Here is an 18,099-nt window from a genome sequence, read left to right as displayed (position 1 = left end):
TACACTATTTTGAATTTTTTTTGATTGACGCCATTGCCCGTGCGATTTAATTAACGATACATTTTTATAGTTTGGACATTTTCGCACACGGCGATACCACATGTGTTTATTTTTATTTTCACAGTTTGCTTTTTTTTTTTTATGGGAAAAGGGGGGTGATTCAAACTTTTATTAGGGAAGGGGTAAAATGACCTTTGTTAACTTTTTTTTTCCATTTTTTTTTGCAATGCTATAGCTCCCATAGGGACCTATAACACTGCACACACTGATCTCCTATGCTGATCCCTGCAAAGCCATAGCTTTGCACGGATCAGTCAGATAGGGGCTTGATTGCTCAAGCCTGTAGCTCAGGCTTGGAGCAATGAATCGACGATCGGATGCCGCGGAGAGAGGTAAGGAGACCTCTGCCTGCGTCCCAGCTGATCGGGACATCGCGATTTTATTGCGATGTCCCGATCAGCCCGACTGAGCTGCCGGGAAGCGTTTACATTCGTTTTCAGACGAGGCGGTCGACTTTGATTGCCGCATCTGAAGGGTGAACAGCGCGCGGCACAACGATCGATGCCGCGCGCTGTTAGCCTAGGGTCCTGGCTATGATTAGCAGCCGGGACCGACCTGGTGTGATGCGGGGTCACGGTGTGACCCCGTTTTTAACACCGGGATCGGGCGTAGGGCGTACAGGTACGCCCTACGTCCTTAAGAGGTTAATCATTTTGACCCACACGATAAAGAAAACATGTAATTTTTACCGGAAAGTGTACAGCGTGAAAAGTTATGATTTTTAGAAGACGAGGAGGAAAAAACGAAAATGCAAAAATTAAATTGGTCTGGTCCTTAAGGCCAAAATGCGCCTGGTCCTTAACCTCTTAAGGACGTAGGGCATACCTGTACGCCCTACACGCGGTCCCGGTGTGAAAAACGGGGTCACGCCGTGACCCCGCATCACACCGGGGCGGTCCCGGCTGCTAATCATAGCCGGGACCCTGGGCTAACAGCGCGCAGCCTCGATCGTTGTGCCGCACGCTGTTAACCCTTCAGACGCGGTGATCAAAGTTGACCAACGCATCTGAAAGCGAAAGTAAATGCTTCCCGGCAGCTCAGTCGGACTGATCGGGACATCGCGATAAAATCGCGATGTTCCGATGAGCTGGTACGCAGGCGGAGGTCTCCTTACCTCTCTCCGCGGCATCCGATCGTCGATTGATTGCTCCAAGCCTGAGCTACAGGCTTGAGCAATCGAACCCCTATCTCGCTGATCCATGCAAAGCTATGGCTTTGCAGGGATCAGCATAGGAGATCAGTGTGTGCAGTGTTATAGGTCCCTATGGGAGCTATAGCACTGCAAAATAAAAGTAAAAAAAAAAGTTAACAAAGGTCATTTAACCCCTTCCCTAATAAAAGTTTGAATCACCCCCCTTTTCCCATAAAAAAAAAAAACTGTAAATAAAAATAAACATGTGTGGTATCGCCGCGTGCGGAAATGTCCGAACTATAAAAATATATCGTTAATTAAATTGCATGGTCAATGGCGTGCGCGCAAAAAAATTCCAAAGTCCAAAATAGTGTATTTTTGGTCATTTTTTATATCATGAAAAAATGAATAAAAAGCGATCAAAAAGGCCAATCAATACAGATACCGATAAACACTTCAGAACATGGCGCAAAAAATTAGTTCTCATACCGGCCCGTACGTAGAAAAATAAAAAAGTTATAGGGGTTAGAAGATGAGAATTTTCAACATATAAATTTTCCTGCATGTAGTTATGATTTTTTTCCGAAGTACGACAATATCCAACCTATATAAGTAGGGTATCATTTTAATCTTATGGACCTACAGAGTAAAGATAAGGTGTTATTTTTACCGAATATTGCACTGCGTAGAAACAGAAGCCCCCAAAAGTTACAAAATGACATTTTTTCTTCAATTTTGTCGCACAATGAATTTTTTTTCTGTTTCGCTGTAGATTTTTGGGTAAAATGACTAATGTCACTGCAAAGTAGAATTGGTGGCGCAAAAAATAAGCCATCATATGGAATTTTATGTGCAAAATTGAAAGCATTATGATTTTTAGAAGGTGATGAGGAAAAAATGAAAATTCCAAAACGGAAAAACCCTGCATCCTTAAGGGGTTAAATTAACCCTAACCTACCTCCTTATGTGAAGGATGGGGTTTGTGTTTCAAGTCCCATGCAAGTATATGGGACATCTGTTGTCTTACTCCACAATCTCCGCTCTGCATCTCCTGGTTTATGCATCAGTCTGGCTTGCAAGCCACACCCTCCACACATGCCACACCCTGTTTTGCAAAGACACCTCCATCCTTTAAGTCACACCCCTTTTATTTTCTAATCTTTGTGTGCAAAGCCAGGCCCCCTTCTATTTTTGGATCACAATATCTTCATCACAACTCACCTGAGGACGGCATATGAGGTCGAGATATGAGGACGGGATATGAGGTCAGGATATGAGGACAGGATATGTGGTCAGGATATAAGGACAATATATGAGGACGGAATATGAGGTCAAAAGCTTCCTCCTTGCTTTTCCTACCCAACAAGGATTAGGAAGAAAAAAACAGGCAACGCCTGGTACTCAACTAGTATAGGATAAATAAACAAGCAATATTTGAATAGAAAAGGTTTACGATGAAAATAGTTTAATATTAACAGCAGAGCGAACACAGAGGTTTAACATTAAGCCCAATATAGCTACATTCAAAAGCACAACATCATCTAATCATAAACAGTATGAATATTCACCACTCTACATCTTCTGTCTTCTTCATGCTTTAAAGACAAAAGGTTAGTGTAGGACCTGCCAATTTAGTGAATCAGTGGCCAGAGTGGTGCACATTCTCGGCCAGTGGTTGGTACCTTCTCGGCTACCATCTTGAAAGCAGGAAGAAAAGACTGGGGGATAGGACAGAGCCAGACAGAAATGGGAGACCAGAGGGAAGTGGGGCTAGATACATATATATATATATATATATATATATATATATATACTTACACACACATATATATATATATACACATATATATATATATTTTTATCTTGATATGGCCCAAGCATTATATGATTATTTTTATTATAATTTTTTTAGTGTAAAACTCTTGAAGTTCTCTATGACAGTCTTCAAAACTGGCCCCAAATCTAAAGTTCCTTTTCAACTATAAAAAAATGAGAATAAACAACAGAAACAGGGAAAGGCTGCTAAATATAAAAGAATATCAGTGCTATTATTAGGATACCATCACACATGACAGATGTGTTGCAGAATTATCTGCAACCTTCCATTCATCTAAATGTAGCTTAAAGGACATTTGTAGTGCAATATAACTTATCCCCTATCCAAAGGCCCCCCGCAATCTCCTGGATGGGGCCGCGGCAGTATGCTGGAAAAGGGGCACTCCATCCCCACATGACGCGGCGGCCGACACATGTGGCTTTCTGCTGGGGACAACACTGCACTTCCTGCAGACTGCCGCGGCCCCGTCTAGGAGCGCCCCCCCCCCCCGCGATCTATAATTTATCCCGTCCTTCGGATAGGTGAGAAGTTATATTGCACTACAGATGTCCTTTAAAGAAATCTAACTGTCTGTCACCAAATCAACCCCGTTCAGATAAACCGAACCAGGGTGAATTCACCCTGATGCTGGTTTCACATAGATGTAATATAGCTGCATTTATAGGACTGCATTTATACGACTGCATTTCCACTGCAAGTTCACACCTGATGATTTTGATGACCCAATCTGACATCTGTCAGGCCAGGACTTGGGGCCATAATATGGACTCACAAATGTGGTTGTACAATGTGGCCATGTAAAACCTGATTTTGAGTCAGATATAGGTGATGCTTTTTCAGGATAGAAACCTTCCTTCACAAACCTATTCTGCTGCTAAAACAACTGCTTTTATAACAAGCGTAATCTCCATAACAGTTATGAAATAAAATAAAAACATTTTGCATAACTTCTAGGGAGACCAGACATCTATTCCCTATCAAATCTACCTTACCAATGGATATGCTAAGAAAAATTGAAATACTATTAACTTGCCCCAAACCCCAACAATGAACCCTTCCTAAACATGAAATGTCACTTTAAACAGTTTTGTATGAAGGTTTTATTAACCGTGAAAAAAACTACAATCATTGCCGCATCTCTACAGTATTACAAGTTATGCGTCCATTGCAATGAAATCCTATTTCCATTGCTTTTTTGGGGGATTGATCTTCATCCAGCTATCAACTACATAAAAGGCAGCGTGAAGAGGCTCCAAGAACGTGGCTTTGATAGTGTGCAGGTGCTGAATATGTGTACAGGTTTTGTAGAAGGAGAGCAATCCAGCCTCATAATCTAAAAACACCCCGACAGTACACATGTTGGGATCATAAGATACAATCTGTTTACAATCAGAGTTGTGACATACTTCAATGTGGTCATTACCCCAGATTAAGCACCAGGACTTGTCATTGTATCCTAAAAAGGCGTTTAAACCACTTCTCTCAATAGTGGGATAGGCTACGCCAATGGCCTTCACCCCAGTCTTGCTGGTATGCACTTCCCAAAAGTATTTTCCAGAAGAGAAAGATGAGATACTGAGAACCTGACTGGTTTTAAACCGGTCTGGGTTGGGTTCTCGGAAAAGTTTCTCCTTGGAGTATGTTACAGTTTTGAGGTCAGCAGAGAGTGCAAGATAATTACTGGCTGATGCTTCATTTAGCAAAAAACTGAAATGATACTTTAAACAGGCCAACTTACTGGACAGGAGGAGCGGTAGATGGTCCAAAATGCCTTCAATATGTTTCTGTGAGATTAAGGAAATCAGGAACATGTCCATTCTCTGGGCTAGAGAAGCCGGTTTGTTGTCTGTATCAGGTTGTGCTGAAAACTTCCTATCATAAATAGCACTGCATACTTCGTCCTGTAATAAAGTGAGTGGATCCATATTGCTGCAAGCAGTCTGAACATGTTCTAGGTCCTCGGACAGCTTAGCTGTTCTTTTTTCTATAGACAAAATATCAAGTGAAATGTGCTTTGAGACCTGTCCCAAATGTCGTCCAACCTCATTAAGCACGTTAACGTGAGCATCTACAATGTGATCATAGAATTTACTGTATATGGCTTCTAAGTCTTTTCTAAGTTTTACTACTTTTCCTTTCTCTTGACTGAGAGTATCATGCAAAACATTTGTTCTCTTCTCCAAAACTTCCTGCTCCAACTTTAAATTTTCCTGAACTTTTTTCAATTCTTCTTTTTTTTTCAGAGAGGCTTTTTCCAGGAGCTCAAATAGGTGCCCTTGGTGTTCTCCAATCAAGCAGCAGGAAGCACAAATGCATGACTTGTCCTCTATGCAGAAATACTTTAAAACTTCATTGTGGATTCTGCATTTTCTATTCTGTAGTGATGTTGTGGGGTCAACTAAAACATGTTCTTGGCTTTTGCAGTGGACATGCAGGTGTGGTCTACAAAAAGAAGCCTCACAATGCAGACAAGTCTTTACAGCAGTGCTAGGAGACTGAATGCAAAAGGTACAAGGCAGCTCACTGGAGCTATAAGAGCCCTGAATGGATTTATAATACTCTGCTATACTTCCCAGTTTAAAGTTGACTCGGTGTAAGTTTTCTGGTGAACATGTTCTCCTGCATTCTGGACAATATCCATTCTCTGCCTGCTGCTCTATCAACTGTTGAATGCAGACCCTGCAGAAGTTATGCCCACAGTCTAATATTACAGGGCAAGTGTAAAAGTCCAAACAGATTGAGCATGTCAGGTCATATTTTAGTGCCAGTGTAGCCATAATGCCCTTTTCAGTGGTTTCTCACAAAGATTGAGATGGATGTCAAGCGCCAAATGTAGATTCCAGTATCTTTTCTAGAGAGAAATAATGCAGGTGATCAACAAGAAATAAGGTCAATACAGAAGAAGGTCACATAATGTTAGAGTATGGCCAAACACTTTATTTACCATAGCAATAAAATGAATAAAATTTTAAAATGAACCCACTGTAGAAGAAAAGTCCACACAAATTCTGTGCAGCATGTCAGGGCTGAATTTCTTCAGTATAAAATTCTGCAATGGAAATTTAAATTCCCACCATGTCACCATGTTTATTCATTCGGGAAAATCCACTCGCATATGCATTGCCGTCAATGTGATGGCGCATGTCCAATCGGTCAGCCTGCTGTGAATGGAATGTGGGCAGACACTTCATATAGTTAATGCATTCTAATTTAATGCAGTGGATCTGCAGCAAAAGGCAGACTGTATAAAATGTATCCACAGGATAGAGGATAAGTGTCAGATCGCGCACGGCAAGTCCCGGCTGCTATCGGCAGCCAGGGACCTGCTGGTAATGGCGAACATCAGCAATCTCACTGATGTCCGCCATTCACCCCCCAGATGTCGAGATCAATACTGATCACGGCATCTGCGGCAAGGTAGCACTTCTAATGACTGACCACAGGGATTAGATCAGCCAAGAAGGTTAATGGAGGTCCCCTTACTTGCCTCTGCCGCTCGCCATGGGTATTCTTCTCTGGTTTGCCTTCTAGCAGACCAGAGAAGTAAATCCCTGATACTGATCAGTGCTATGCCTATATATATCACTGAACAGTATTAGCAATCTAGTGATTGCTATAAATATTTGCCCATTAAAAAATATTAAATAAATGTAAAAAAAAAAAGTAAAAAAAATGTGAATAAGCCATTACCCCATTAAAATTTCCCATTTTAACCCCCCCCCTCCCAAAAAAAATTAATAACATATTTGATATCAGCATGTGTGTGAATGTCAAAACTATCAAAATATAATGTTAATAATCCTCTATGGTAAACGGCATAAACGTTTAACCACTTAAGGACCAAAGGCGAACCTGTATGCTGCGGGAACCAGACCAGGATGCCTGCAAATCATTCACCCTTACCCAGCAGGAGTGAGGTGGCACAGGTGCAACCTCACGATTACGTGATTGTTTGGAACGACCGACCAATCACTACCCTGCTGGGCGGTGATCAGGACCGGCGTGGGCCTCCTACCTTTACCTGGCCCGGTGGGCCAGCAACAACTCAGCATGCACAACTAAAGGTCATGCTGGGAGTTGTAGTTTTGCAACAGCTGGAGTTCAACTACAACTCCCATCATGCCCTTTGGTAGTCGGTGCATGCTGGGGGTTGTAGTTATGCAACATCTGGAGGCACATTTTTTCTATGAAAAAGTGTGCCTCCAGCTGTTGCATAACTACATCTCCCAGCATGCAAGGACAGCCGAAGGGCATGCTGGGAGTTGTAGCAGTGTGCCTCCAGCTGGTGCAAAACTACAACTCTCAGTATGCCCTACAGCTGTCAATGCATGCTGAGAGTTGCAGTTTTGCAACAGCTGAAGGCACACTGGTTGTGAAACAGAGTTTGTGTCCTAACTCAGTGTTCGCAACCAGTGTGCCTCCAGCTGTTGCAAAAATACAACTCCCAGCATGCACTGAGAGACCGAACATGCTGGGAGGTGTAGTTTTGCAACAGCTGGAGGCACACTGGTTGCAAAACACTGAGTTAAGTAACAAATTCTCAGTGTTTTGCAACCAATGTGCCTCCAGCTGTTGCATAACTACAACTCATGTATGGTCTGTCAGTGCATGCCTGGAGTTGTAGTTTTGCAACAGCTGAAGGTTTGCCCCCCCACCCTCCCCATATAAATGTACAGGGTACATTCACACGGACGGGGGTTTACAGTGAGTTTTCTGCTGCAAGTTTGAGATGCGGAAAATTTTCCGATGCAGCTCAAACTCCCAGCGAGAAACTCACTGTAAACCCCCGCCTGTGTGAATGTACCCTAAAAACACTACACCTACACAAAATAAAGGTTGAAAAACTACATATACCCTTACACAGTCCCCCCCCCCCCCCCCCCCGACCAATAAAAATAAAAAACTGTCTTGTACGGCACTGTTTCCAAAACGGAGCCTCCAGCTGTTGAAAATCCACAACTCCCAGTATTGCCGGACAGCCACTGACTGTCACGAGGGGGCGGGCGTGACGTCACGAGGGGCGGCCCTGAAGCCCACACACACATCGTTCTGAATAATAACTTCTGGATGCTGGAAAGCGGAGCTCCGACAGCAAGGTAACAGAGTACCCCTTTAACACCCCACAGGTGTTTGATGCATTTCTGTTAAGGTTGGATGTGAAAGTAAAAAAATAAAATAAAATGCTGGTGTTACCCTACATTTTTCATTTTCACAAGGGAAAATAGGAAAAAGGGTCCCAAAAATTGTAGCCCCATTTCTTCTGAGTATGGAAATACCCCATATGTGGATGTAAAGTGCTCTACGGGCACACTACAATGCTCACAAGAGAAGGAGCGCCATTGAGCTTTTGGAGAGAGAATCTGTCCGAAATTGAAGGCCATGTGTGTTTACAAAGCCCCCATAGTGCCAGAACAGTGGATCCCCCCCACATGTGACCCATTTTGGAAACTACACCCCTCATGTAATGTAATAAGGGGTACAGTGAGCAGTTACACCCCACAGGTGTCTGACAGATTTTTGGAACAGTGGTCCGTGAAAATGAAAAATTTAATTTTTCATTCGCGCAGCCCACTGTTCCAAAGATCTGTCAAACGCCATTGGGGTGTAAATGCTCAATGCATCCCTTATTAAATTCTGTGAGGGGTGTAGTTTCCAAAATGGGGTCACATGTTGGGCGGGTCCACTGTTCTGGCAGCACGGGGGCTTTGTAAATGCACATGGCCCCTTGACTTCTATTCCAAATTCTCTCTCCAAAAGCTCAATGGCACTCCTTCTCTTCTGAGCATTGTAGTTCTCCCGCAGAGCACTTTACATCCACACTGTCACGATTCGGCAGGCTGTATGTGGATCCTCTGTGTCAGCGAGGGATTGGCGTGGACAGTGTCGGTGGACCGGTTCTAAGTTGCTACTGGTTTTCACCAGAGCCCGCCGCAAAGCGGGATGGTCTTGCTACGATGGTAGCAACCAGGTTGTATCTACCGGCAACGGCTCAACCTCGCTGACTGCTGAGAAGGCGTGGGACAGAAGGACAAGACAGAGGCAAGGTCAGACGTAGCAGAAGGTCGGGACAGGCGGCAAGGTTCGTAGTCAATGTGGATAGCAGAAGATCTGGAACACAGGCTTTGTACAACACTAAACGCTTTCACTGGCACATGGCAACAAGATCCGGCAAGGAAGTGCAGGGGAAGTGAGGTAATAAAGCCAGGGAGCAGGTGGAAGCTAATTAGGCTGATTGGGCCAGGCACCAATCATTGGTGCACTGGCCCTTTAAATCTTAGAGAGCTGGCGCGCGCGCGCCCTAAGGAGCGGAGCCGCGCGTGCCAGGACATGACAGCCGGGGGCTGGGACAGGTGAGTGACTTGGGATGCGATTCGCGAGCGGGCGCGTCCCGCTATGCGAATCGCATCCCCGCCGGCAGTGTCAGTGCAGCGCTCCCGGTCAGCGGGTCTGACCGGGGCGCTGCAGAGAGAGGAACGTCACGAGCGCTCCGGGGAGGAGCAGGGACCCGGGGCGCTCGGCGTAACACACATATGGGGTATTTCCATACAATGGGGTTACAAATTTTGAGAGGCTTTTTCTCCTGTTACCCCTTGTGAAAATGAAAAATGTGGGGTAACACCAGTATTTTAGTGAAAAAAATCTAATTTTTCATTTTCATGTCCAACTTTAGTGGAAATTTGTCAAACATCTGTGGGGTATTATGGCTCACTGTACCCCTTGTTACATTCCTTGAGGGGTGTAGTTTTCAAAATATGCCATGTGGGTTTTTTATTGCTTTTCTGGCACCATAGGGGCTTCCTAAATGTGACATGCCCCCCAAAAACCATTTCAGCTAAATTTGCTTTCCAAAAGCCACATGTGACTCCTTCTCTTCTGAGCATTGTAGTGCGCCACACATGGGGTATTTCCATACTCAGAAGAAATGGGGTAACACATTTTGTGGGGCATTTTCTCCTATCACCCCTTGTAAAAAAAAATTGGGGGAAAACCAGCGTTTTAGACATTTACACATACATTCATTTTCAAAAATAGTATGCCATGCGTGTTTTTTTTTTTGTTTTTTTTTGCTGCTGTTCTTGCACCTGGGGGCTTCCTAAATGTGACATGCCTCCCAGAAACCATTTCAGAAAAACTCTCCAAAATCCCATTGTCGCTCCTTCCCTTCTGAGCCCTCTAGTGCAGTGGTTCTCAAACTTTTTGGCGACTGTTCCCCCAAAGGCAGAAAGTATGTGCACGGGTACCCCCTCGCGCGGAACTTGAACGCGAGGGGTACCCGTGGACAAAAGGCATGTTCTTAACTTTATACTAATGCATTCTCCCCTCCATCTTAATACCCTTGTGCTATTATTCCCCCTCCATCTTAATCCCCTTGTGCTAATATTTCCCCCTCCCTCTTAATACTCTTGTGCCATTATTCCCCCTCCATCTTAATCCCCTTGTGCCATTATTATCCAATATGGCAAAAGGGGATCAGAGGGAGGGAGAAATAATGGCACAAGGGAATTAAGATGGAGAGGGGAATAATAGCACAAGGGGATTAAGATAGAGGGGGAATAATAGCACAAGGGGATTAAAATGGAGGGGGAATAATAGCACAAGGGGATCAAGATGGAGGGGGAATAATAGCACAAGGGGATTAAGATGGAGAGGGAATAATAGCACAAGGGGATTCAGATGGAGGGGGAATAATAGCACAAGGGGATTAAGATGGGGGGGGGGGGGGGATAATCAACCCCCCCTCCATCTTAATCTCTTGCGCCATTATTCCTCCCTCCCTCTGATCCTCTTGGGCAATTCCCCCCCTCCATCTTAATCCCCTTGTGCTATTATTCCCTCCTCCATCTTAATGCCCTTGTGCCATTATTCCCCCTCCATCTTAATCCCCTTTTGCCATTATTCCCCCCTCCATTTTAATCCATTTTTCCATACATCCCCCCTCCATCCCATACAGTCCCCCTTCATCCCATACAGTAGTTTTAAACTTTTTTTTTTTTTGTTTTACCTGGCGTCCTGCTGTCCTGTTGCCTGCTCCTTCATGCAGCGTGTCCCGTTCGGCGGGGCCGCACTGACGTGTGACGTCCTCCTGCGCTGTGCGGCAACTATGCGCAATGTCAGGGGAGGTCACACATCACCCTGACAACCACGCAGCTCGAGAGAAATTGGGTTATAAATTTTGGGGGACTTTTTCTCCATTTACCCCTTGTAAAAAATTTAAACTGGGTCTACAAGAACATGTTAGTGTAAAAAATTTAGATTTTGAATGTTCTCCTTCACTTTGCTGATATTCCTGTGAAACACCTAAAGGGTTAACAAACTTTCTGAATGTCATTTTGAATACTTTGAGGGGTGCAGTTTGTATAATGGGGTCATTTATGGGGTATTTCGAATATAAAGGCCCCTCAAATAAACTTCAAAACTGGACTGGTCCCTGAAAAATTCCAATTTTGAATTTTTTTTTAAAAATTGGAAAATTGCTGCTGAACTTTGAAGCCCTCTGATGTCTTCCAAAAGCAAAAACATGTCAACTGTATGATGCAAACACAAAGTAGACATATTGTATGTGAATCAATATATAATTTATTTGGTATGTCTATTTTCCTTACAAGCAGAGAGCTTAAAAGTTAGAAAAATACAAAATTTTCAAATTTTTCATGACATTTTGAATTTTTCACCAAAAAATTATGCAAGTATCGACGAAAATTTACCACTGTTAAAGTAGAATAAGTCACAAAAAAACAATTTCGGAATCAAATTCATAAGTAAAATCATCCCAGAGTTATTAATGTTTAAAGTGACAGTGGTCATATGTGCAAAAAATGCTCTGGTCCTTAACCCCTTAACGTTTTTCCGTTTTTGTATCTTCATTTTTTCCTCATCACCTTCTAAAAATCATAATGCTTTCAATTTTGCACACAAAATTCCATATGATGGCTTATTTTTTGCGCCACTAATTCTACTTTGCAGTGACATAAGTCATTTTACCAAAAAATCTACGGCAAAACGTAAATTTTTTTTATTGTGCGACAGAATTGAAGAAAAAATTTCCTTTTGTAATTTTTTGGGGCTTCCGTTTCTACGCAGTGCAGATTTCGGTAAAAATGACACCTTCTCTTTATTCTGAAGGTCCATATGATTAAAATGATACCCTACTTATATAGGTTTGATTTTGTCGTACTTCTGAAAAAAATCATAACTACATGTAGGAAAATGTATACGTGAAAAATTGTCATCTATAACCCCTATAACTTTTTTATTTTTCCGCGTAGGGGCCGGTATGAGGTCTCATTTTTTGCGCCGTGTTCTGTATTTTTTATCGGTACCATTTTTGCATTGATAGGACTTTTTGATCGCTTTTATTCATTTTTTTATGTTATAAAAAGTGACCAAAAATACACTATTTTGGACTTTGGAATTTTTTTGCGCGTACGCCATTGACCGTGCGGTTTACTTAAAGATATATTTTTATAGATCGGACATTTACGCACATTGCGATACACGTATGTTTATTTTTATTTACATAGTTTTTTTTTTTTTTATGGGAAAAGGGGGTGATTCAAACTTTTATTAGGGAAGCGGTTAAATGACCTTTATTAACTTTTTTTTGCAGTGTTATAGCTCCCATAGGGGGCTATAACACTGCACACACTGATCTTTTCCCTGATCCCTGCAAAGCCATAGCTTTGCATGGATGAGCGTAATAGGGGGTTTATTGCTCAAGCCTGTAGCTCAGGCTTGGAGCAATCAAACACTGATCGGTCGCAACGGAGCAAGGTAAGGGGGCCTCCGCTCGCGTCCTAGCTGATCGGGACATTGTGATTTTATCGCGATAGTCCCGATCAGCCCGACTGAGCTTCCGGTTCAAGAAACGCGTTACATGTAAAATAAAAAACCTCTAAACTACTTACCTTGGTTGTGGACAGCGCTGTAATATCCCTATCATCTGTGCACCGGAAAAGTGCACAATCTTCATTTTACGTTCCCTATGCCTTGCCGAGGACGGGATAAGCTGCAGTCCTAGGTGGATGTCCGGGTGGGATCTCCACTACAACCCTCCGAAAGGATAACATGCCTACAAGAGTGTTGTGCCGCTCCCTTAGCACAACACTATCTGGTGAGTTACTCTATTGATAGGGGCTCACCTCCTTTATATATTGTCCTTCACAGTGGAGCGCTTTTCCATCCTTTTTATTTCAGTTTTAAAAATCATAAACCTTTCAATTTTCCACCTAAAAATCCATATTATGGCTTATTTTTTGCATCACCAATTCTACTTTGCGTTGACATTAGTCATTTTACCCAAAAATCTACAGCGAAGCGGAAAAAAAAATCATTGTGCGACAAAATCGAAGAAAAAACACCATTTTGTAACTTTTGGGAGCTTCCATTTCTACGCAGTGCATATTTCGGTAAAAATGACACCTTATCATTATTCTATAGGTCCATACGATTAAAATGATACCCTACTTATATAGGTTTGATTTTGTTGTACTTCTGGAAAAAATCATAACTACATGCAGGAAAATGTATACGTTTAAAGGAAATCTGTCATCAGAATCACCCGCACTAAACCTGTTACACAGGCTTGTAGTGCGGGTGATCCTGATTAAAACACTTCTTACCTCATTAAAAACTGTGCAGCGGTTCGCCAGATATCTTCATTTATAGTTATATGGTATTCCCAGGCTGGGGGCTCAGTGGGAGGTCCGCAGCATCAGCACGGACTCGCTTACGTCATTTTCGCCGGTGGAGCGGCTGCCCGGCTCATGAATATTCATGGCTGCCTCATCGCAGTCTTCCTCCTGGTGTAGGTCACGTGGGTAGCGCCGCGCATGCGCCACGCGCCGTACACCCGGAAGCGGCGCTCTCCTGCATAGATAGATATGCAGGAGAATGGACTTTGGAATTTTTTTTACGTGTACGCCATTGACCATGCGGTTTAATTAACAAAATATTTTTATAGTTTGCAAGTAGCAAATACCACATATGTTTATTTTTAGTTACACTGTTTTATTTTTTTTATGAGAAAAGGGGGGTGATTCAAACTTTTATTAGGGAAGGGGTTAAATGATCTTTATTAACACTTTTTTTTTGCAGTGTTATAGCTCTCATAGGGACCTATAAGACTGCACACACTGATCTCTCATGCTGATCACTGGCGTGTATTAACACGCCTGTGATCAGTGTTATCGGCGCTTGACTGCTCCTGCCTGGATCTCAGGCACGGAACAGTCATTCGCCGATCGGACACCGAGGAGGCAGGTAAGGGCCCTCCCGGTGTCCTTCAAGATGTTCGGGATGCCGCAATTTCACCACTGCGGTCCTGAACAGCCCGACTGAGCAGCCCGGATACTTTCACTTTCGCTTCAGACGGGGCGTCTGAAGGGTTAATACAGGGCATCACCGTGATCGGTGATGTCCTGTATTAGCCGCGGGTCCCGGCCGTTGATAGCCGCCGGGACCGACCCGGCATATCGCGGGAGCCGACGGAGGACGTAAATATACGTCCTTGGTCGTTAAGGATCGGGGATGCAGGGCATATGCATACGCCCTGCGCCCCAAAGAGGTTAAAAGGTATCATTATAGTAGTTAGTTATGGCTATTATTGGGGCGAGGAGGAAAAAAGAGTCTAAAAGCAAAAATTGGCCAGGACAAGTGGATCGTCACGAGGGACAAGTAGATTTTGCTCTGTTTTAGTCCCGTGGACAAGCAGCTTTTATTTAAATTTCCACACCCCTGATAGCAATCACTTGATTGCTAATACTGTTCAGTGATACGCATAGGGCATAGCACTGATCAGTACTATCGGCGATCTTCTGCTCTGGTCTGCTCGATCTCAGACCAGAGCAGAAGACCCCTGGATACGGACAGAGGCAGGTGAGGGGACCTCCGTGGTGCTCGGATCATCCATTTTACCAATCGCACTGCCTTGATCTGTATTGATCACGGCATCTGAGGGGTTAATGGCAAACATAAGTGTGATCACTCATGTCCGCCATTACCAGCGGGTCCCTGGCTGCTGATAGTGGTGCTCGCGGTCATGTACAGGACATAAATGTACGTCCTGATGTGTTAAGTACCGCCACACCAGGGCGTACATTTACGTCCTGCGTCGTTAAAGGGGTACTCCAATTTTTTTTTCAAATCAATTGGCTCCAGAAAGTTAAACAGATTTGTAAATTACTTCTATAAAAAAAAATCTAAATCCTTCCAGTACTTATCAGCTGCTGCATTGCTCCAGAGGAAGTTGTATAGTTCTTTCCAGTCTGACCACAGTGCTCTCTGCTGACACTTCTGTCCATGTCAGGAACTGTCCAGAGCAGGAGCAAATTCCCATAGCAAACCTCTCCTGCTCTGGACAGTTCCTGACACAGACAGATGTGGCAGCAGAGAGCACTGTGGTCCGACTGGAAAGAGCTACACAACTTCCTCTGGAGCATACAGCAGCTGATAACTAATGGAAGGATTAAGATTTTTTTTAATAGAATTTACAAATCTGTATAACTCTCTGGAACCACTTCATTTGAAAAAATAAGAATAAAATAGTTTTCCACCGGAGTACCCCTTTAAAGGACATTTGTAGTGTAAAATAACTTATCCCCTAACTTATCCAAAGGATAGGGGATAAGTTATAGATTGCGGGGGGTCCGGGTGCTGGGACCCACTTTGATCTCCTGTACAGGGCCCCGGCATTCTGCCAGAAGGGAGCATTTCGTCCCCCCATGACTCAGCGACTGAAAAGCCCGCCTCCATGTATCTCTATGGGATACATGGGGGGGGTGTCCGCTGCCGCGTCAAGCTGGGAAGGGACACGCAACCTTCCAGCAGAATGCCGGGGCCCTGTACAGGAAATCAAAGTGGGTCCCAGCCACCGTACCCCCCGCAATCTATAACTTATCCCCTATCCGAGTTATTTTACACTACAGATGTCCTTTAAGGGGTCATGGGAGGGTCCCAAAGAGCGCATCCACGCGTATTTAAAGGAGTAGTGAAGGGAAATAAGTTATATATGTTATAGATCGAGGGGCATCGGACCACTGGGTCAGCAATCTCCTGAACGGAGTCCCAGCAGTATGCAGGAAGCGGCCGTTCCGACCCTGCAAGAAGCTGTGGCCGACACGCCACCTCCATGTATCTCTATGGGATACATGTAGGGTGCGTCTTGGCCGCCGCTCTGTGCGGAGCTCGGTAGGCCCCCTTCCTGCAGATTGCTGGGGCTCCAATCAGGAGATTGTGGTGGGTCCCAGCAGTCGGACCCCCTTTGTATAGGGGATAAGTTATATTTCATTACAGAACTCCTTTAACGCTGCGGATGCGCCGACGGCAGTTACAAGAGCGAGCTCCCCGGCCGCTGTTGCATGTGCCACATAAAATACGCTGCTGATGCGCTCCGTGTGACTGTAAATGTAAAGCGAATGATCAGTTTCTACAGCGCCGGAGGGAGACTGAGCCAAAATAGCGTTGTAAACACCAATGTGAATGGCGGTCTAAACAGTCCGGGGAAGATATATCAAAACCTGTCCAGAGGAAAAGTTGCTGTGTTGCCCATAGCAACCAATCAGATCGCTTCTTTAATTTTTCACAGGCCTTTTTCAAAAATGAAAGAAGCGATCTGACTCGTTGCTATGGACACAGCAACCTTTCCTCTGGACAGTTTATGATACAATCCAGTTTAGGATGCGTACAAAAGTAATGTGAAATAAATAAATAAAAATCAGACAGGTCATAAGTCTATAAATCGGCGCACATTGACAATATTTTGCGTCTTAACGAAAATCTGTGGTGTCGCTCAATATTCTGATAATTTTTGAGGTAACATTTTATTTTCTGTGGTAAAAATGGTGACAGGAGGCCATGCCATAGAAGAAAATAAGAATTTCTGTGAGGAAAATCAATGGCGCGGCGCCAATTCTCCTCACCTGACAAAAATATCAGTAATATAAAGTATGTCTCCACCTTCCTGACACCCTCAATCCTGTTATATGTGGTAAGTGAGAGACTCCACAGCACACGGCAGCCATGACAGAGCAGATAGTACAATGTAACACCCGACCGACCCACCTGTGAGGAGAATGTAGTAGTTATGGCGCCAAAAGCAGCAGCAGATAAACCAAACGCTACTGTTGTCACAGCCAATAGTCACACGGCCTCCTGATTGGTGGAAGCTGCACGGTGACTGGAGAAAAGCGCTCGCTCCTGATTGGTTTAAAATATACCGCCGTGATATATAACAGCCAATCAGGTTAGGAATAGGTGGAAAAAAGAACCTTCTGGAAACACAGCGTAACGTCGTTGGTGATTGACCAATCAGCGCCGGGGGAAAAGTGAACGCTGATTGGTTGATTCGTTCGCCGTCGCCTGTGATTGGCTGCCGGAGCTTGTGCGCGGCTCTTCCGCGGCGGGGCTGTGTGTAGTGTCCTTCTGGTAGTTGTTGAAGTAAGTAACGGGTGGGAGACAGCGGGCGGCATATAGAGTGTTATATACTGAACTATATAGGAAAATATAGAGAGTTATATACTGAACAATATAGAGAGTTATATACTGAACTATATAGGAAAATATAGAGAGTCATATACTGAACAATATAGAGGTATATACTGAACTATATAGGAAAATATAGAGAGTTATATACTGAACAATATAGAGGTATATACTGAACAATATAGGAAAATATAGAGAGTTATATACTGAACAATATAGGAAAATATAGAGAGTTATATACTGGACAATATAGAGGTATATACTGAACAATATAGGAAAATATAGAGAGTTATATACTGAACAATATAGGAAAAATATATAGTGTTATATACTGAACATTATAGGAAAAGTGTATATAGGAAAATATAGAGTGTTATATACTGAACAATATAGAGAGGTATATACTGAACAATATAGGAAAATATAGAGAGTTAAATACTGAACAATATAGGAAAATATAGAGAGTTATATACTGAACAATATAGAGGTATATACTGAACAATATAGGAAAATATAGAGTTATATACTGAACAATATAGAGAGGTATATACTGAACAATATAGGAAAATATAGAGAGTTATATACTGAACAA

The 18,099-nt window shown here is 43.4% G+C and overlaps 1 protein-coding gene across 2 annotated transcripts; it reads right to left on the bottom strand.

The window, feature by feature from the left end:
* Positions 1–2,646: 2,646 nt before the first annotated feature.
* LOC130283762 (E3 ubiquitin/ISG15 ligase TRIM25-like) lies at positions 2,647–17,280 on the bottom strand. Of its 2 annotated transcripts, none has more exons than XM_056533189.1 (2): positions 17,088–17,280; positions 2,647–5,880 (listed from the first exon to the last, which is right to left on the bottom strand). In XM_056533189.1, the coding sequence occupies exon 2, from the start codon at positions 5,804–5,806 to the stop codon at positions 4,208–4,210; it is 1,599 nt and encodes a 532-aa protein (XP_056389164.1). In that variant the 5' UTR covers positions 5,807–5,880; positions 17,088–17,280; the 3' UTR covers positions 2,647–4,207. The 2 variants fall into 2 exon arrangements, with proteins under 2 accessions (XP_056389164.1, XP_056389165.1); XM_056533190.1 differs by lacking the exon at positions 17,088–17,280 and adding an exon at positions 16,946–17,075.
* Between the last annotated feature and the right edge of the window lie 819 nt (positions 17,281–18,099).

Source organism: Hyla sarda, chromosome 8, assembly GCF_029499605.1.
Source record: "Hyla sarda isolate aHylSar1 chromosome 8, aHylSar1.hap1, whole genome shotgun sequence".
Lineage (NCBI taxonomy): Eukaryota > Metazoa > Chordata > Amphibia > Anura > Hylidae > Hyla > Hyla sarda.
Note: the sequence above shows the minus strand (reverse complement) of the source record. Positions and strands in the feature narration are given on the sequence as shown.